The sequence below is a fragment of the Salmo salar genome, chromosome 22 (genome assembly GCF_965601325.2).
Source record: "Salmo salar chromosome 22, fSalSal1, whole genome shotgun sequence".
Lineage (NCBI taxonomy): Eukaryota > Metazoa > Chordata > Actinopteri > Salmoniformes > Salmonidae > Salmo > Salmo salar.
The window spans coordinates 40,003,300-40,024,839 of NC_138312.1; the positions used below are offsets into that span (position 1 = coordinate 40,003,300).

Here is a 21,540-nt window from a genome sequence, read left to right on the forward strand (position 1 = left end):
ACGACCAATTCTCATAGCTTTTAGCCATACCCTTATCCTACTCCTCCTCTGTTCCTCTGGTGATGTAGAGGTGAATCCAGGCCCTGCAGTGCCTAGCTCCACTCCTATTCCCCAGGTGCTCTCTTTTGATGACTTCTGTAACCATAATAGCCTTGGTTTCATGCATGCTAACATCAGAAGCCTCCTCCCTAAGTTTGTTTTACTCACTGCTTTAGCACACTGTGCCAACCCTGATGTCCTAGCCGTGTCTGAATCCTGGCTTAGGAAGTCCACCAAAAACTCTGAAATCTAAGCTAGATGCCCTCAATCTCACACAAATTATCAATGAACCTACCAGGTACCACCCCAAAGCCGCAAACACAGGCACCCTCATAGATATCATCCTAACCAACTTGCCCTCTAAATACACCTCTGCTGTTTTCAAACAAGATCTCAGCGATCACTGCCTCATTGCCTGCATCCGTAATGGGTCAGCGGTCAAACAACCTCCACTCATCACTGTCAAACCCTCCCTGAAACATTTCAGCGAGCAAGCCTTTCTAATCGACCTGGCACGGGTATCCTGGAAGGATATTGACCTCATCCCGTCAGTAGAGGATGCCTGGTTATTTTTTTAAATGCCTTCTTCAGCATCTTAAATAAGCATGCCCCATTCAAGAAATTTAGAACCAGGAACAGATATAGCCCTTGGTTCTCTCCAGACCTGACTGCCCTTAACCAACACAAAAACATCCTGTGGTGTTCTGCATTAGCATCGAACAGCCCCCGTGATATGCAACTTTTCAGGGAAGTTAGAAACCAATACACAGGCAGTTAGAAAAGCCAAGGCTAGCTTTTTCAAGCAGAAATTAACTTACTACAACACAAACTCAAAAAGGTTCTGGGACACTGTAAAGTCCATGGAGAATAAGAACACCTCCTCCCAGCTGCCCACTGCACTGAGGATAGGAAACTCTGTCACCTCCGATAAATCCACTATAATTGAGAATTTCAATAAGCATTTTTCTACGGCTGGCCATGCTTTCCACCTGGCTACCCCTACCGCGGTCAACAGCACTGCACCCCCCACAGCTACTGTCCCAAGCCTTCCCCATTTCTCCTTCTCCCAATTCCAGTCAGCTGATGTTCTGAAAGAGTTGCAAAATCTGGAACCCTACAAATCAGCCGGGCTAGACAATCTGGACCCGTTCTTTCTAAAATTATCTGCTGAAATTGTTGCAACCCCTATTACTAGCCTGTTCAACCTCTCTTTCGTGTCGTCTGAGATTCCCAAAGATTGGAAAGCAGCTGCTGTCATCCCCCTCTTCAAAGGAGGGGATACTCTTGACCCAAACTGCTACAGACCTATATCTATCCTACCCTGCCTTTCTAAGGTCTTCGAAAGCCAAGTCAATAAACAGATTACCGACCATTTCGAATCCCACTGCACCTTCTCCGATTTGCAATCTGGTTTCAGAGCTCGTCATGGGTGCACCTCAGCCACGCTCAAGGTCCTAAACGATATCGTAACTGCCATCAAAAAGAAACAATACTGCGCTGCCGTATTCATTGACCTGGCCAAGGCTTTCGACTCTGTCAATCACCACATCCTCATCGGCAGACTCAACGGCCTTGGTTTCTCAAATGATTGCCTCGCCTGGTTCACCAACTACTTCTCTGATAGAGTTCAATGTGTCAAATCGGATGGCCTGTTGTCCGGGCCTCTCGTTGTCTCTATGGGGGTGCCACAGGGTTCAATTCTTGGACCAACTCTTTTCTCTGTATGCATCAATGATGTCGCTCTTGCTGCTGGTGAGTCTCTGATCCACCTCTACGCAGACAACACCATTCTGTATACTTCTGGCCCTTCTTTGGACACTGTGTTAACAACCCTCCACACGACCTTCAATGCCATACAACTCTCCTTCCATGGCCTACAATTGCTCTTAAATACAAGTAAAACTAAATGCATGGTCTTCAACTGATCGCTGCCTGCACCTGCCCGCCCGTCCAGCATCACTACTCTGGACGGTTCTGACTTAGAATATGTGGACAACTACAAATACCTAGGTGTCTGGTTAGACTGTAAGCTCTCCTTCCAGACTCACATCAAACATCTCCAATCCAAAGTAAAATCTAGAATTGGCTTCCTATTTCGCAACAAAGCATCCTTCACTCATGCTTCAAAACATACCCTCGTAAAACTGACCATCCTACCGATCCTCGACTTCGGCGATGTCATTTACAAAATAGCCTCCAATACCCTACTCAATACACTGGATGCAGTCTATCACAGTGCCATCTGTTTTGTCACCAAAGCCCCATATACTACCCACCACTGCGACCTGTACGCTCTCGTTGGCTGGCCCTCGCTTCATACTCGCCGCCAAACCCACTGGCTCCAGGTCATCTACAAGACCCTGCTAGGTAAAGTCCCCCCTTATCTCAGCTCCCTGGTCACCGTAGTAGCACCCACCTGTGGCACGCGCTCCAGCAGGTATATCTCTCTGGTCACCCCCAAAGCCAATTCCTCCTTTGGCCATCTCTCCTTCCAGTTCTCTGCTGCCAATGACTGGAATGAACTACAAAAATCTCTGAAACTGGAAACACTTATCTCCCTCACTAGCTTTAATCACCAGCTGTCAGAGCAGCTCACACATCACTGCACCTGTACATAGCCCATCTATAATTTAGCCTAAACAACTTCCCTCTTTCCCTACTGTATTTATTTATTTATTTTGCTCCTTTGCACCCCATTATTTCTATTTCTACTTTGCCCTTTCTTCCACTACAAATCTACCATTCCAGTGTTTCACTTGCTATATTGTATTGACTTTGCCACCATGGCCTTTTTTTGCCTTTACCTCCCTTATCTCACCTCATTTGCTCACATTGTATATAGACTTATTTTTCTACTCTATTATTGACTGTATGTTTGTTTTACTCCATGTGTAACTCTGTGTTGTTGCATGTGTCGAACCGCTTTGCTTTATCTTGGCCAGGTCGCAATTGTAAATGACAACTTGTTCTCAACTTGCCAACCTGGTTAAATAAAGGTGAAATAAATAAATAAATAAAAATCTTCATTGCGAAAAGAAATACAAATACGAACATAACTTTGGACTACATATTCAGAGGTAATGAACTGCCATTGATCAGCACAGCAATTGATAATGCATGTTGTTCTGAGCTTATGTCAATTTTACACAGGTAAGCTAACGGTGACAGAAATCAGGAATGCAGACATGCTCTATTTGATTGACTGCTTTTAACACTCCACCACCTATTGTTATGTTGGGCAACAACTGACCCAAAAAAATGTATCATCAAATATTTTGAAATGTATTGCTAAAATAAATAATTAAGGAAATACAGGCAGGCACCACATTACTACAAGACAAAACTACTTACTAAATTAAGCCTGATGGTCTTGTAAGTATATAAGCAAAGCTTGATTTCATATAATAAAAAAAGCTTGAAATGGTAGTGGAATGGGTTAATATCTTAGTGTGGTGTGTGAAGAGTCCAATACCTTACCTTGTATGCAGTACAAATCACATTATTGTGGCAGCACAAGAGAGTATGAATTAGGTATGAGAGTATGAATTAGGGTGTTTGAGAAGGTTTGAATCCTAAGCAACCTGCCTACGCATTGTTTGAAGTACAATATACCAACATAGCTTCTGTAGTAGGTCAAAGCTGTTTGCTGGAAAACCTTGGTACAGCATGGGTGAAGTAGGCATTGAGGTGCTCATATGAATTTTCTTTCTTTTTTTGGCTTCAGACCAAAGCCAACTTCTCAATTAAAGCATTTTTTATAGTCTCAGACCCATCAACATATATAGCTGCACAAATGTACAGAAATAGAATAAGTCACATAATTAAATGCAAACCAAACCGAGCTGAGTCTAGGGTTAGGGTTGAACCTGGCTGTGGATATCAAGCTAGGGTAAGGGTTAGGGTTGAACTGGCATATGGACATGAAGCTAGGGTAAGTGTTAGGGTTCGGGTTGAACTGGCATGTGGACATGAAGCTTGGGTAAGGGTTAGGATTAGGGTAAATTTTAGGATTAGGGTTGAACTGGCATGTTGACATGAAGCTAGGGTTAGGGTTATGTTTAGGGCAAGGAGTTTTTCTATGGCCATGTAACCTGAACAGGAATAACTCTGGCCCCTAAGCCCTTATTATAGCCAATGGAGTTTTTGCTGGTCAGGTCACAATAGCCTACTTATGACGCTGAGGCTTCGGAATCTGAAAAGGTTTTGACCTTTCTTGTCTTCTCTTGACCACACATCATCACCTGCTTAACTTGTGATTTCCTCACCACATCAATAGCCAGAGGTATGCATGGTATCCATGGGCAGCTGGGAAAGCATGGGCATGTTCATACAGTACTGATGGTCATATAACACAATACCTCACTCACAGCAATGGGTATTACTGTAAGTCTACTATAAGACCTAGAAAATCTCTCACTTCCACAATGTACAGTATGTCTATGGGACGTCCGGTCTGGAGCTGTAATAACCACAGTAACAAGCTGTAGTCAGTGGTTACTAGGTCAATGTTTACAGCAGAAGTAGAGTAGTTACAGTCAGGCAGAGAGTCGATCATGTTTCAGATCAGCTGTGGTGTCTGAGGGCAGCTGCCACAGTCAGAAGGGAGGATGATGTTCCCTGAGAGAACAGCTTGGGGCGCTATTGGGCTGCAGCCTTCAGACATCTTTTTTTTGTGGGGGGGTGGGCGGGTAGATCAGCTGTAATATTGCAGATAGATTGTGGCTTCTATCAATGTAATTGTCCCATGAATATATTTTTGTAAATATACACTACCGTTGAAAAGTTTGGGGTCACTTAGAAATGTCCATGTTTTTGAAAGAAAAGCACATTTTTCTGTTCATTAAAATAACATCAAATTGATAAGAAATACAGTGTAGACATTGTTAATGTTGTAAATGACTATTGTAGCTGGAAATGGCAGATTTTTAATCGAATATCTACATAGGCGTACAGAGACACATTATCAGAAACCATCACTCCTGTGTTCCAATGGCACATTGTGTTAGCTAATCCAAGTTTATCATTTTAAAAGGCTAACTGATCATTAGAAAACCCTTTTGCAATTATGTTAGCACAGCTGAAAACTGTTGTGCTCAATAAAGAAGCAATAACCTGGCCTTCTTTAGACTAGTTGAGTATCTAGAGCATCAGCATTTGTGGGTTCAATTACAGGCTCAAAATGGCTAGAAACAATGACCTTTCTTCTGAAACTCGTCAGTCTATTATTGTTCTGAGAAATTAAGGCTATTTCATGCGAGAAATTGCCAAGAAACTGAAGATCTGGTTCAACGGTGTGTACTACTCCCTTCACAGAACAGCGCAAACTGGCTCTAACCAGAATAGAAAGAGGAGTGGGAGGCCCCGGTGCACAACCGAGCAAGAGGGCAAGTACATTAGAGTGTCTAGTTTGAGAAACAGACGCCTCACAAGTCCTCAGCTGGCAGCTTCATTAAATAGTACCCGCAAAACACCAGTCTCAATGTCAACAGTGAAGAGGCGACTCCGGGATGCTGGCCTTCTAGGCAGAGTTCCTCTGTCCAGTGCCTGTGTTCTTTTGCCCATCTTAGTCTTTTATTTTTATTGGCCAGTCTGAGATATGGCTTTTTCTTTGCAACTCTGCCTAGACGGCCAGCATCCCGGAGTATTACTATATTATTGATCAATTGACAATGACTTTTCAAATCACCCAGCAGTGCTATTTGCAGAGTTATCTCTGAGTAAGTTTTGCAATTTTTCAAATTGTGAACCTGCGACCAAAAACAATCTACATATGGGCAGTACCAAAACTGGTAATCTACTAATTCTGTCTCTTCACAGCAAAATCTGCAGAGCTGAGATGGTTGTATTCGCAATATATATAACATTTTATTGGTTGCAAGAATTTGATATTATAATTTAAATTAAAAAACTCTACATTTTGAATCCGGCTACGTTTTGTGTACCAGTTCATAAATCATGTGCCATGGAATCAGTACATCGAAATCTCCTCCCAATTATTTTGTAACCTGTATGGTGCAGCTGTACATTTTTTGGTCCTGGTATACTTTTTTATTTATCACAATTTTCTTTAGCCAATTTTGGTCTTTAATGCAGGGCAGACAGAGAAGTTCCTTACCTTCTCCCCTTTCCACTTGCCTCCATTTTTGCAGCCTTTACACAGCTTAGTTGACCCTCTTCTTCTTCTGAGTATGGGTGGCACAGGAGGCTGCTGAGGGGAGGACAGCCCATAATAATGGTTGGTACAGAGTAAATGGAATGGCTTCGAAAACATGAAAACCATGTGTTTGAAGTACAGCATTTGATACCATACCACTCATTCCACTACAGCCATTCCCACAAGCTCGTCCTCCGCAATTAAGGTGCCACCAATGTCCCTTGATGAGTGTTACAGATGGATTAACTGACATCTCGAAAATGATGCGCATGCTTCAATGGGGCAGAAGCATTTCACTACATCTGCAATAACATCTGGTAAATATGTGTGACCAATAACATTTCATTTGATTTGATTCTGAATGGCCAGATAGCTACCAACAATGACAAGAAACTGCCATGTGGGGAATTGTAAGTGTCTCTTTTCAGCCAGTTTTATCTTGTTCTTGTTTTGAGGTGTTTTGACTGATTTCATGTCAATGCTAATATGGCAAAAATTCCTAAGCTTGCTAACCAAATACAATTATGTATTTGAGAGACAACAAGTGCTCATTGTGCAAATGCATTTATGTTTTCAATAAACATTGGAGACTAAATATAGTTTACATTTTGTCAACAATCGAAGTTTTGCCCCATAGTTACGCACATGTTGGTTTTGTGGCTGTTCATTAGGAACAAAATGGGAGCAAACGGGCTGAAACAGGGAGGAAATATCTGAACTTGTCAATTAAGAATAATTGTTTTCATTTTCCGTTGCAAAGCATTTTTCTACAGTGTGCAATAATGAATACGACCCTGGACTGGTTTGCATTACCTTCCTGTGGGACCTGGGCCAGGTAAAGTTACTACTTCTAATACGCCACAGAGTGCACGGCAGGCTAATCATCACCAAGTCAATGATATCACAACAATGAGTAACCTATCTATTTTAGGTGTCCATATTGAAGTGTGTTTGTGAGATCATGTTGCCATATCGCTATGACATTCATATCACAGTTTAGTCCAACTGTAGGAAACGTTCCACGTTCTCCTTTTCATATCAAGTGGAGAGTTTAAAACAAGTATCCTGCAGAGTTCCCAATCTGAGTTGTCTCTATTGGATCAGATGGGCAGGGTAGATCACTGTATGATCATAGGAGCAGTCTGTATATAGTCCTCTCTCTAGGTATTTATATCCTGCAGCAGGGAGGGTCTCTCCCCTCTCCCCTCTCGCCTTACCTTCTCCCTCTCCCCTCTCCTCTCTCCCTGGGTATGGGGAAGTGATCCACACACCAAAGCCCCTTTGAAAATTCTAACCAGGCCAGTCTCACTTTCCCAATATAACCCATTGCTGCTAGCCACACCCATGTGAACAGCCTGGTGGCCATCCTCTGTCTGAAAGTGTCACAGTTTGACAGTGTGGTGTGAGTGTGTAGGTATGTGTGTAGGCAGAGTGAGTCTTTCTGGTCCTGTTACTCTCTACACTCCCATATATTGAAATCCATTCTAAAAAACATTATTTGTTCCCTTGAAAAGGCACCATGATGAGGAAGACAGATCCAGTGGAGACAAAGATTGACCTGGGAGACACTGATGATGAAGACCTTGATGCAGACCTGTATGAGGACCATGAGGAGCCTCAGCTGCTATGGAAGGCTGAACTGGGGGACAGGATGGATGAGGAGGAACCTGTGTCCCCGTTAGTGGATCTTAGTGACACCAAGCCCCTCCTGAATGAGAGAGACCCTCGAGGAGTCAACGAGTGTTTGAAGGTATTTCACACAACCTCACATCAATGCATCAACCCATAAAAACAGGAGCTAACTGCTAACCAGACTACATTTTCTGTGTTTATATATTTTTGTCAATTTGAATGACTTCATGAATTAGTTCTTTGTGCTTTCAGGATTGTACCCTGAAACGGGTAACACTGTCACAAGCTTGATTGTCGTTTTTTCAAGCAGATTATCTGTCTTAACCCAATTAGTCAAACATAATTACTAAAACGATCTAACAAATCTGTTTTATATTTCTATAGTAATGTGGCATGTCCCAGTTGTTTTTGTATACTTGCACTGCCCTCTTGTGGTCATGTCATTGACTGCAGTGTATCTATATTTTCCTTTGAGTGTCAAAAACATACTGTCTGTCTATAAACAATCACCCCAAGATTATGACTCTGCCTCTAGGTGAGCTTTGAGGATGTGATAGCAGAGCCGGCATCAGTACGTAGTGGAGACAGAGTGTGGATCTGGAGCAACGCCCTGTTCGAGGTCACCAGGGTCTGGATCTACCGCATAGTGACCGTCCTGCTGGCCGTCCCTGTGTCCATCATCACCGGACTGATCTTCGCCATCCTCAGCTTCCTACACATATGGTATGTCTATAATATCAGTTCACTGTTCACTGAAGAACCAACATGAAATAGACGTTGAAATGACATCTGTGCCCAGTGGGTGAACCATAAGTTAACATCTTGAAACTCTTCTCTTCTCTTACTCCCTGTATTCTCTATCTAATCCTGAAAGGTTCTTTAGCCCATTCGTGCATCATATCCTTATAATCACATACTGGCTGCAGAGCCTATGGAGCATCATACTGGACATTGGTGTCCGCCCATTCCTCACTAGTGCAGCAAGGTGCTACGATGGAATCAGACTTCGCCTGACTCAGGAATGACAGAATATTGGACCTTCACACAAAATCAGGATTTGGAATATGGAATATGGGATTGTTCCCAATGTTACCCTACTATGGAATGTCCTCTTGGGAGACTATCAGGCCTGGGTAAAGTGTTTGTAGGATGCTCTAGGATCAGACCAGGAGCACAACTACAGACTTCTTGGTGGATCATGGGATCTTACAACTGAACTGAGATCAGTGTGATTGATCAAGACTGGATACTTTTTTTAAACAATCTCCAACAAGGTGATTGGTTACTTATCTAAGATGTCGTCAGAAGTGAAGGTGAAAAGGGGAATGTGTAAAAGATTCACACTCATTTAAGGTAATGTTGTATCTGGTATGCACTTGAACTGTGCTTTGAGTTGTCTTTTTCTCATGTGATAGTGTCAGATGATTCCCATGTTTGATGAGCACATTCAGTATTATTCAGACAGCACTGGTGTATAGTGTTATTTCAATAAAACCTGACCACACAGTTCAAAATGTGCCTCCACAATTTTTTGTGGTATAGTAGAACATATAAAGTTTACTATAGCTGTACTTTTATCATATATATTCTGATGAAAATTGGATTGCAGGATATCTAAAATAAAGTGTTAAAGATTTTGATCAATATGCAGCAATATCAGACTTGTTTCGATATACAAAACCATTCAATTGAAATATCCCCTATTCTTCTAAGAGACACAACTTTTCTCAATAACAATGTTGTACTCAGTACAGTAATACGATTCAAATAGTTGGGTTCTTGTTATTGTATTGTTTACATTTACATTTATGTCATTAGCAGACGCTCTTATCCAGAGCGACTTACAAATTGGTGCATTCACCTATGATATCCAGTGGAACAACCACTTTACAATAGTACATCTATATCTTTTTTGGGGGGGGAGGGTGGGAGGGAGGGAGGGGGGGGGGGGGGGGGGGGGGTTAGAAGGATTACTTAATCCTATCCCAGGTTGTAAAATGGACTCTTCACGTGCACGCGCACACCCGTTTCATTTTTCTCAGATCGACCACTATCCAAATGCGCTACTGTTTTTCGCCCAGGGACTGCAGAGTCATCATTCCCCGTTCTGGCGCCTTCTGAGAGCCTATGGGAGCCTTAGAAAATGTCACGTTACAGCAGAGATCCTCTGTTTTTGATAAAGAGGCTATAGAAGGCCAAGAAATGGTCAGAGAGGGCACTTCCTGTATGGAGTCTTCTCAGGTTTTGGCCTGCCATATGAGTTCTGTTATACTCACAGACACCATTCAAACAGTTTTAGAAACTTTAGGGTGTTATCTATCCAAATCAAACAATATATGCATATTCTAGTTTCTGGGCAGGAGTAATAACCAGATTAAATCGGGTACGTTTTTTATCCGGCCGTGAAAATACTGCCCCCTATCCTAAACAGGTTAACAAACGAGGATCGGATGTTGTCAACCTTCTTTTCAAAATGGTTGACAAAGTCATCCGCAGAGAGGGGGGGGGAGGAGGATTCAGGAGGGAGGAGAAGGTGGCAAAGAGCTTCCTAGGGTTAGAGGCAGATGCTTGGAATTTAGAGTGGTAGAAAGTGGCTTTAGCAGCAGAAACAGAGGAAGAAAATGTGGAGAGGAGAGAGTGAAAAGATGCCAGGTCCACAGGGAGGCTAGTTTTCCTCCATTTCCGCTCGGCTGCCCGGAGCCCTGTTCTGTGAGCTCGCAATGAGTCGTCAAGCCACGGAGCAGGAGGGGAAGACCGAGCCGGCCGGGAGGATAGGGGACATAGAGAGTCAAAGGATGCAGAAAGGGAGGAGAGGAGGGTTGAGGAGGCAGAATCAGGAGATTGGTTGGAGAAGGATTGAGCAGTGGGAAGAGATGATAGGATGGAAGAGAGTAGCAGGAGAGCGAGAGCGAAGGTTGCGACGGCGCAATACCATCTGAGTAGGGGCAGAGTGAGTAGTGTTGGAGGAGAGCGAGAGGGAAAAGGATACAAGGTAGTGGTCAGAGACTTGGAGGGGAGTTGCAGTGAGATTAGTAGAAGAACAGCATCTAGTAAAGATGAGGTCAAGCGTATTGCCTGCCTTGTGAGTAGGGGGGGGACGGTGAGAGGGTGAGGCCAAAAGAGGAGAGGAGTGGAAAGAAGGAGGCAGAGAGAAATGAGTCAAAGGTAGACGTAGGGAGGTTAAAGTCACCCAGAACTGTGAGGGGTGAGCCATCCTCAAGAAAGGAACTTATCAAGGCGTCAAGCTCATTGATGAACTCTCCAAGGGAAACTGGAGGGCGATAAATGATAAGGATGTTAAGACGTTCCGCTAGCGGAACACCTGCTCCAATATCCAATGATAGGTGTGGCGCGAATTACAAATTCCTCAAAAATACAAAAACTTTTTCAATTTTTCAAACATATGACTATTTCACAGCATTTTAAAGATAAGACTCTCCTTTATCTAACCACACTGTCCGATTTCAAAAAGGCTTTACAACGAAAGCAAAACATTAGATTATGTCAGCAGAGTACCAAGCCAGAAATAATCAGACACCCATTTTTCAAGCTAGCATATAATGTCACAAAAACCCAGAAGACAGCTAAATGCAGCACTAACCTTTGATGATCTTCATCAGATGACAACCCTAGGACATTATGTTATACAATACATGCATGTTTTGTTCAATCAAGTTCATATTTATATCAAAAACCAGCTTTTTACATTAGCATGTGACGTTCAGAACTAGCATACCCCCCGCAAACTTCCGGCAAATTCACTAAGAATTTACTAAATTACTCACGATAAACGTTCACAAAAAGCATAACAATTATTTTAAGAATTATAGATACAGAACTCCTCTATGCACTCGATATGTCCGATTTTAAAATAGCTTTTTGGTGAAAGCACATTTTGCAATATTCTAAGTACATAGCCCAGGCATCACGGGCTAGCTATTTAGACACCCGGCAAGTTTAGCACTCACCAATATCAGGTGTACTATTATAAAAGTTTGATTACCTTTTGTTGTCTTCGTCAGAATGCACTCCCAGGACTGCTACTTCAATAACAAATGTTGGTTTGGTCCAAAATAATCCATCGTTATATCCGAATAGCGGCGTTTTGTTCGTGCGTCCCAGACACTATCTGAAATGGTAAATCAGGGTCGTGCGCATGGCGCAATTCGTGACAAAAAAAATCTAAATATTCCATTACCGTACTTCGAAGCATGTCAACCGCTGTTTAAAATCCATTTTTATGCAATTTTTCTCGTAAAAAAGCGATAATATTCCGACCGGGAATCTCCTTTTAGCTAAACAGAGGAAAGTAAACAAAGCTTTCGGTCGACGCGGGCACGAGCCTGAGTCTCACAGTACTGTAACCAGCCACTACCCAAACGCGCTACTTTTTTTCAGCCAGGGCCTGCAAAGCCACGATTCAGCTTTTTACCGCCTTCTGAGACCCTATGGCAGCCGTAGGAAGTGTCACGGGACAGCTAAGATCCTCACTCTTCAATAAACAGAGACAAGAAGAACGACACCTTGTCAGACAGGCCACTTCCTGCCTGAAACCTTGTCAGGTTTATGCCTGCCAAATGAGTTCTGTTATACTCACAGACACCATTCAAACAGTTTTAGAAACTTTAGGGTGTTTTCTATCCATATGTAATAAGTATATGCATATTCTAGTTACTGGGTAGGAGTGGTAACCAGATTAAATCGGGTACGTTTTTTATCCAGCCGTGAAAATACTGCCCCCTAGCCATAACAGGTTAAGCTTGAATGGGCTATTGACTGTGACAGCATGGAATTCAAAGGAGGAGATAGACAGATGGGTCAGGGGAGAAAGAGAGAATGTCCACTTGGGAGAGATGAGGATTCCAATGCCACCACCCCGCTGACCAGATGCTCTCGGGGTATGCGAGAACACGTGGTCAGACGAGGAGAGAGCAGTAGGAGTAGCAGTGTTTTCTGTGGTAATCCATGTTTATGTCAGCGCCAAGAAGTCGAGGGACTGGAGGGTAGCGAAGGTATTGTGACCTGATTATGTCATCAGCCATTCTTATGCTAACATCTAGTACCTCATTTCATCTTCACTTCACAGCTCAGGGTCTGGACGCTGCTCTCTTCCTCCCTGGAAATGCCCCTGCCTTCCCAGAATAGGAAATGGGGCACTTCAATTAATTAAACAAGCACAGGCAAACTCCCTGTATTTGAAGTGAATCGTGTTTCCACACACAACTGGTCTGAATGTGATTTGCTTGACAGTACTCAGTGGTACCACACAAGAACTCCTGTATGAGGAGAGGAGTTTGTCCCGTACTGAATGTTATCATGAGAAAATATGATTTTACATAATCAGGTCACCATGGGTGAGAAGGAATATATCAAACGTTTGGATTTTAACTTCTCTAGGGCCAGTGGGACGATTTCGTCCCACCTACGTAACAGCCAGTGAAATCCCGTGGCGCGTTATTCAAATACCTTAGAAATGCTATTACTTCAATTTCTCAAACATATGACTATTTTACACCATTTTAAAGACAAGACTCTCGTTAATCTAACCACACTGTCCGATTTCAAAAAGGCTTTACAACGAAAGCAAAACATTAGATTATGTCAGCAGAGTACCCAGCCAGAAATAATCACACACCCATTTTTCAAGCTAGCATATAATGTCACAAAAACCCAGAAGACAGCTAAATGCAGCACTAACCTTTGATGATCTTCATCAGATGACAACCCTAGGACATTATGTTATACATTACATGCATGTTTTGTTCAATCAAGTTCATATTTATATCAAAAACCAGCTTTTTACATTAGCATGTGACGTTCAGAACTAGCATACCCCCCGCAAACTTCCGGTGAATTTACTAAAAATTTACTAAATTACTCACAATAAACGTTCACAAAAAGCATAACAATTATTTTAAGAATTATAGATACAGAACTCCTCTATGCACTCGATATGTCCGATTTTAAAATAGCTTTTCGGTGAAAGCACATTTTGCAATATTCTAAGTAGATAGCCCGGCATCACAGGGCTAGCTATTTAGACACCCAGCAACTTTAGCCTTCACCAAACTCTGATTTACTATTAGAAAAGTTTGATTACCTTTGGTGTTCTTCGTCAGAATGCACTCCCAGGACTTCTACTTCAATAACAAATGTTGGTTTGGTCCCAAATAATCCATTGTTATATCCAAACAGCGGCGATATGTTTGTGCGTTCAAGACACTATCCGAAAGGGTAAAGAAGGGTGACGAGCACGGCGCATTTCGTGACAAAAAATGTCTAAATATTCCATTACCGTACTTCAAAGCATGTCAACCGCTGTTTAAAATCAATTTTTATGCCATTTTCCTCGTAAAAAAGCGATAATATTCCGACCGGGAATCTGCGTTTAGGTAAAAAGACGAAAGAAAATAAAGCACGGGGTCGACTCGTGCACGCGCCTAAGCCCATTGTCCTCTGATCGGCCACTTGCCAAACGCGCAAATGTGTTTCAGCCTGGGGCTGCCTCGATATCATTCAGCTTTTTCCCGGGCTCTGAGAGCCTATGGGAGCCGTAGGAAGTGTCACGTTACAGCAAAGATCCTCAGTCTTCAATAAACAGAGACAAGAAGAACAAGATCTTGTCAGAGAGGGCACTTCCTGTAAGGAATCTTCTCAGGTTTTTGCCTGCCATATGAGTTCTGTTATACTCACAGACACCATTCAAACAGTTTTAGAAACTTTAGGGTGTTTTCCATCCAAAGCCAATAATTATATGCAGATTCTAGTTACTGGGTAGGAGTGGTAACCAGATTAAATCGGGTACGTTTTTTATCTGGCCGTGTCAATACTGCCCCCTACCCCCAACAGGTTAATGTACCACTTTAAAAAAACAAAATATCCTCTTACCCAACCCCATTGACATGATAAACAACCAGAGGAAACTATGGTTGAAATGTTGTTTTGTATTAAACCATTTCATTAGTAAAGTCATTGATAACTGTATATTGCACAATACTTACAATGAATTTGGAGATAAAAAGTGTTAATTTAAAGAAAACTAATATTGGCCTAAAATGGCTGAATTCGATCATTGTACCTAAATCAAGGTGGCCAAAATCTAAATTGCACCTGGGCTGGAATAATACATTATGGCATTTCTCTTGCATTTCAAAGATGATGGTAAAAAAAATGTTTTAAATGCATGTTTTTTTCTTTGTATTATCTTTTACCAGATCTAATTGGTTATATTCTCCTACATTAATTTCACATTTCCACAAACTCCAACGTGTTTCCTTTCAAATGGTATCACGAATATGCATATCATTGCTTCAGGTCCTGTAATCCAGTTAGATTTGGGTATGTCATTTTAGGCAAAAATTGAAAAAAAGGCTCAGATCCTTAAGAGGTTTTTAAGCCAATAGTTGGGAGGTGGGGAATTTAATATCATGATGATTACTTACCATATATGCATTGCAGTATTTTGTGGTTGCTATAGACACACAGGTTTCCTTGTACTTTCCATTTTGGTTGCTATGGGAACACAGGTTTGAGTGACAAGAAAAAACAGGCAGACCTTCATGGTACATTCCATTTGTGGTTGTTATGGAAATAAAGGTTTGTGACAAGAAAAAAAAAGGTAGCCATGCATGATATATTCCAACGTCATCAGCATGCTACATCTCCTGCCAAGTTGCGTTATTTTAGGTGAGTCTCAGGTTTTATGGGGTTAACGCTAGAAGAGAAAGCATTTTGATGCTGTTTATCACCACCGTCCGCTCTCAACTTAACGTGTGGTAGTAAATATATCACAAACTCAAAATGCTTAGGTCTACATGTCAGTCTCAGATCTTTGTACAGTTCTCTGTCCCATCAGCAGATCCACCTGCTCAATCATATATGACAAGTCTCTTCATGGAGGGACTAACCAGAACATATGTTGGTAGTGTATCATAAGGCATTATATATAGGTGCATCATGGAAAGTGTCATCCAATTCTCTGTACGGACCTCACTTGTCTATATCTGAGCATTGCTATATGGTTGGTGGCACCTTAATTGCGGAGAACAGGCTAGTGGTAATGGCTGGACCAGAACAAGTGGAATGGAATCAAATTCATCAAATATGTTTGATGCCATTCCATTTGCTCTGAATCCAGCTATTATTATACCCTTAGCAGCCTCCTGTGATCTTCACACTATATTGGGCTACAGTAATTACTGTGGTGAACCATCAGGGATGTGTGTAATGCAACATAGGTCTGCTTTATCCTTTAAGAAATGCTTAGGGTCCCAGTGTGAGGTATGGCATGAATGTTGATAGAGAATGGGCCTTACTGGTGTGTGTGGGTGGCTTGGTTTTACTGCCATTGTTGGGACCAGAAGTCCTCACAAGAATAGTAAAATAAGGAAAATTAGGACAAGTGGGAACATTTCGCCAGTCCCCACAAGGAAAAATGATATTTAAGGCTTAGGGGTTAGGTTGAGGGTTAAGGTTACAATTAGTGTTAGGCTAGGGGTTAAGGTTTAGGGTTCGAGGTTAGGGAAAATAGGATTTTGAATGGGAATCAATTGTTTGGTCCCCACAAAGATAGTAAAAGAGTGTGTGTGTGTGTGTGTGTGTGTGTGTGTGTGTGTGTGTGTTCATTCGTTGTTGTGTTTACAGGATGTTTATAAGCGATAATTAACGAGAATGTGTTGTAGTCAACAAAGCATGTGTGTAACTGTAGGCTATGTGTTGTGCGTTTGTGTGTTTGTGTTATGCTATGGCTACAGTGGTTACAGTTTGACAGGACAACTAGGGGCAGCTGCCTGCTGGGTGCTGCTGGCATTCCATGAGTGACATCACATTGAGGGGAAATCCAGAAGCCTGGGTACAGCCACTCCCTGTCCCACTCCCCACACTGCTTCTTTGACCACTACAGCTACCACTGCCCAGATCCAGGATAACTGCCAGCCCTACTGAGACCGCTCTTCTCGGACCCCTCTACTCTGCCTCGTACCTCTCTGCCCCTCTCCTTTGATTAGCATATGACCGCAACCATGGCTGATATCAACAATGGTTATGAACAGAGGTTTCAGGCAAACGGACACCATAAAGAGATTGACCTGATCAACAGAGACCCTAAGCAAGTTAACGAGGATATAGTGAAGGTAGGCTATATTACATTCAAGTGTGTGTGTGTGTGTGTGTGTGTGTGTGTGTGTGTGTGTGTGTGTGTGTGTGTGTGTGTGTGTGTGTGTGTGTGTGTGTGTGTGTGTGTGTGTGTGTGTGTGTGCTTGCACGTGCACCAGAAGTGCTATCCTTTGGGTTACTATTGTGACCATCAAATGTTCCCTGAAACAGCCTGTATCCCTGTAGCTCTTTACCAAGCCAGCTACAGATAGTGACTATATTTCTGGGAAGGCAAACACAAGGGTATGAATGGCAGTGGAACGGAATGTTTATCTGCCAAAACTGCCATCATGGAATTTGTTCTAATACATGTTTTTACATAATGTCTTTGATGGTTTTCTCTGGTATTCTTTGATTTGCTAATGAATCATTAGGCTTTTATGGTTTTTATGGTTTTAATGGTTTTTATGGTTTTTATGGCTTTTATGGCCCTCTGTATATATACACAGTAAGTGTATTTATAGTTACCGGTAGTAGTGTCAGATGGACTGCAGCTTCCAAATTCTGTTCCTTTAATTAGATCTGTGACTTGAAAACAGGCGGGTTGTTATAAAGAGAACGTCTATCTGTCCATGTTGTAAGAATGTATCCAATTGCCTTATACAGTATTTACTCATGATAGATGTATTTGCTTGGGACAGTGAGAGGTTTCAGGCAATATAATATAGCAGTTTTTAACTGAGCTTAAAGAAGGTCCAGCTGCTGATGGCTGTAGCATAATGTGCTACAATACCCATAATGCGTTGCATCGGATATTAGGTTTTAACTTAGTAAAGATATTCCTGTAGCTAACATAATGGTGTCCTGTCTCATTTCCGTTGGTGTCAGATGCTGGACCCTTTTATCAATTACAGTACAATGGCCTCTCTGTCCCCCCCTGCAGGTGGACTTTGAGGATGTGATCGCTGAGCCTGATGGGACTCACAGTCTGGACGGGGTGTGGAAGGCCAGTTACACCACCTTCACTGTGTCCAAGTACTGGTGCTACCGCATCCTATCAGGCATTTTGGGGATCCCAGTGGCTCTGCTGTGGGGCTTCCTATTCGCTTGCCTCTCCTTCTGCCACATCTGGGCCGTTGTGCCATGCATTAAAAGCTGTCTGATCGAGTCCCAGTGTCTGAGCCGTATCTACTCCCTGGCCATCCACACCTTCTGTGACCCCTTGTTCGAAGCCCTGGCGAAAATATTCTCAAGTGTTCGGGTGGTGCTACGGAAGGAGGTGTAGGGTTCAGAAGCATGGGAATGGGACAGGGAGGAAGTGGTTAGGCTGCTCTCCACCCATTTTTTAGCAGATGCTCTCATCTACAGCAACTTACAGTTAGTGCATTCATCTTAAGATAGCTAGCTGAGACAACCACATATCAGTTGTAGTACATTTTACATCAATAAAGAAGTTATCAGCAAATTCAGTGCTAGTAAAAGACAACTGTATGATTTTTTTTTTTTGGGGGGGGGGGGCTGAGATGTCTTATTTAATATGGTCTTTGTAGAGGAAGGGTTTCAGAAATTTTTTTGGAAGATGGGCAGGGACTCTGCTGTCCTAGCATCAGGGGGAAGCTGGTTCCACCATTGGGGTGCCAGGACAGAGAGGACTTCGACTGGGCTGAGCGGGAGCGGACCTCCTGTAGGGGTGGGACAAACAGGAGACCGGAGGTGCCAGAATGGAGTGCTCTGCAGTATGCCACGTAGGCTACTTCCCTGGCCTCCTGTCTGACTGCTGATGCTGGGTCTGGGTCTGACCCATCTTCCAAACAGAGCTTGTGATAGATAGAGATTATTGTGTTCAATCAGAAGACAAGAAGAAGAGTGCTCGCATCTGGGTGCTATAGATGGGGGGTAATCCATGGTCTACACAACATGGTACACTACAAACAACACTCATCCATGCTTGATTGATTTGATACTTAAGTATATTCCATGCTCTATTCCATGGTCATTTTTCACATGTTGATGCTACAATAAATGACTTGTTTATTGTTCCAGGTATATGTGATGTCTGTCTTTAGCGCTCGTTGTGACGTAGAATCTGCCGACAGTACTGTATGTAACTGATATGGAAAATATTCAGTGAAAGAATTCCCGGTATGCTCAGGCAAGGGTGGGGCCAGATGGATCTACACAAACATGTCTCAGTGCCAGTGGTGAAGGTTATATGTAACGTACAGTATCTACAGTTGAAGTCGGACGGAAGTTTACATACACTTAGGTTGGAGTCATTGAAACTCGTTTTTCAACCAATCCACAAATTTCTTGTTAACAAACTATAGTTTTGGCAAGTCGGTTAGGACATCTACTTTGTGCATGACACACTCATTTTTCCAACAATTGTTTACAGACAGATTATTTCACTTATAATTCACTGTATCACTATTCCAGTGGGTCAGAAGTTTACATACACTAAGTTGACTGTGCCTTTAAACAGCTTGGAAAATTCCAGAAAATGATGTAATGGCTTTAGAAGCTTCTGATAGGCTAATTGACATCATTTGAGTAAATTGGAGGTGTACCTGTGGATGTATTTCAAGGCCCACCTTCAAACTCAGTGTCTGTTTGCTTGACATCATGGGAAAATCAAAAGAAATCAGCCAAGACCTCAGTAAATACATTGTAGACCCTCCACAAGTCTGGTTCATCCTTGGGAGCAATTTCCAAATGCCTGAAAGTACCACGTTCATCTGTACAAGCAATAGTATGCAAGTATAAACACCACGGGACCCTTCAACCGTCATACCGCTCAGGAAGGAGATGCGTTCTGTCTCCTAGAGATGAACATACTTTGGTGCGAAAAGTGCAAATCAATCCCAGAACAACAGCAAAGGACCTTGTGAAGATGGTGGGGAAACAGGTACAAATGTATCTACATCCACAGTAAAACGAGTCCTATATCGAAATAATCTGAAAGGCCGCTCAGCAAGGAAGAAGCCACTGCTCCAAAACCGACATAAAAAAGCAATACTACGGTTTGCAACTGCACATGGGGACAAAGATCGTACTTTTTGGAGAAATGTCGTCTGATCTGATTTAACAAAAAATAGAACTGTTTGGCCATAATGACCAGCTTTATGTTTGGAGGAAAAAGGGGGGAGGCTTGCAAGCCGAAGAACACCATCCCAACCGTGAAGCACGGGGGTGGCAGCATCATGTTGTGGGGGTGATTTGCTGCAGGAGGGACTGGTGCACTTCACAAAATAGATGGCATCATGAGGCAGGAAAATTATATGGATATATTGAAGCAACATCTCAAGACATCAGTCAGGAAGTTAAAGCTTGGTCGCAAATGGTTCTTCCAAATGGACAATGACGCCAAGCATACTTCCAAAGTTGTGGCAAAATGGCTTAAGGACAACAAATTCAAGGTATTGGAGTGGCCATCACAAAGCCCTGACCTCAATCCTATAGAACATTTGTGGGCAGAACTGAAAAAGTGTGTGCGAGCAAGGAGGCCTACAAGCCTGATTCAGTTACACCAGCTCTGTCAGGAGGAATGGGCCAAATTTCACCCAACTTATTGTGGGAAGCTTGTGGAAAGCTACCCGAAACGTTTGACCCAAGTTAAACAATTTAACAGCAATGCTACCAAATACTAATTGAGTGTATGCAAACTTCTGACCCACTGGGAATGTGATGGAAGAAATAAAAGCTGAAATAAATCATTCTCTCTACTATTATTCTGACATTTCACATTCTTAAAATAAAGTGGTGATCATAACTGACCAAAGACAGAATTATTCTTGGCTAAGGTGTATTAAACGTCCGACTTCAACTGCATGTGTGTGTGATATGGAATTGCAATATATAGGAATTCACAGCATGTTTATCAAAGTCAAAGAAGAATCTGATGATCTTGAGATTACCTGTATTTAGATGCCAAGTGTGATTTTATTCATCCCAACTAACGCATCAACAAAGGAGGAGGAATATTCTGTTATCTGATCTAAAGATACACCATTAAATCGTTAAACATAAAAAAAGTGTCATCACTCCAAGGCACACTCCAGACATGGATCTGTAAACACAAAGGTTATAACCGACACCAGGGTCGTGTTCATTAGGCATCAAATGGAAGAAAATGGATTGAAACAGGGAGTGACTACTTGAACTTGTCCAATAGGAAACACTAATTTTAGATTTACATTGTAAAATGCTTTAAAGCATGTTCTGTTACGTGCCTTGGTGAACATGTCCCAGCTACAGAGAAAGCCCACTGAAAGATATTTATAATTAACCCAAGATAGTTTGTCTGTGTCTTTTGCAGTAGGAGAAAATATTGCATAGCGGGCAGAACAAGCAAGGAGGTGGGCAAAGCCAAGCACGAGCTAGCGAGAACCTATTGCTGCGTTGTTGCATATATTTGCATATTTCCGTTAGGGAACGCCTCGTCTGTGAAGTGCGTGTGTGCACAAACTCAATTCAACCTTGCACTCCTAAACAATGCCATTTTTTTTTTACTTTGGCAAAGTGTCAAGTCTATAAAACTTTCGCTGTGTTCGTAACAGATTCTAGGTTTGGGAACAGAAAAAGTTTCACCTAGTTCCATCCTCTCCCACTACCTGCGACTCGTA

General features: G+C 42.4%; 2 protein-coding genes across 3 annotated transcripts; both read left to right on the forward strand.

Moving 5' to 3' along the window:
- The first annotated feature begins 7,520 nt into the window (after positions 1–7,520).
- LOC106583537 (caveolin-2) lies at positions 7,521–9,339 on the forward strand. Its single transcript, XM_014167839.3, has 4 exons — positions 7,521–7,607; positions 7,708–7,943; positions 8,361–8,548; positions 8,700–9,339. Exons 2-4 carry the CDS (start codon positions 7,713–7,715, stop codon positions 8,848–8,850), a joined length of 570 nt encoding a protein of 189 aa, XP_014023314.3. The 5' UTR covers positions 7,521–7,607; positions 7,708–7,712; the 3' UTR covers positions 8,851–9,339.
- LOC100196833 (caveolin 3) lies at positions 8,414–18,957 on the forward strand. Of its 2 annotated transcripts, XM_082967323.1 has the most exons (3): positions 8,414–8,548; positions 16,579–16,956; positions 17,862–18,957. In XM_082967323.1, exons 2-3 carry the CDS (start codon positions 16,834–16,836, stop codon positions 18,201–18,203), a joined length of 465 nt encoding a protein of 154 aa, XP_082823449.1. In that variant the 5' UTR covers positions 8,414–8,548; positions 16,579–16,833; the 3' UTR covers positions 18,204–18,957. The 2 variants fall into 2 exon arrangements, with proteins under 2 accessions (XP_082823449.1, NP_001135327.1); NM_001141855.2 differs by lacking the exon at positions 8,414–8,548 and having other exon boundaries at positions 16,706–16,956; positions 17,862–18,395.
- Positions 18,958–21,540: the final 2,583 nt, after the last annotated feature.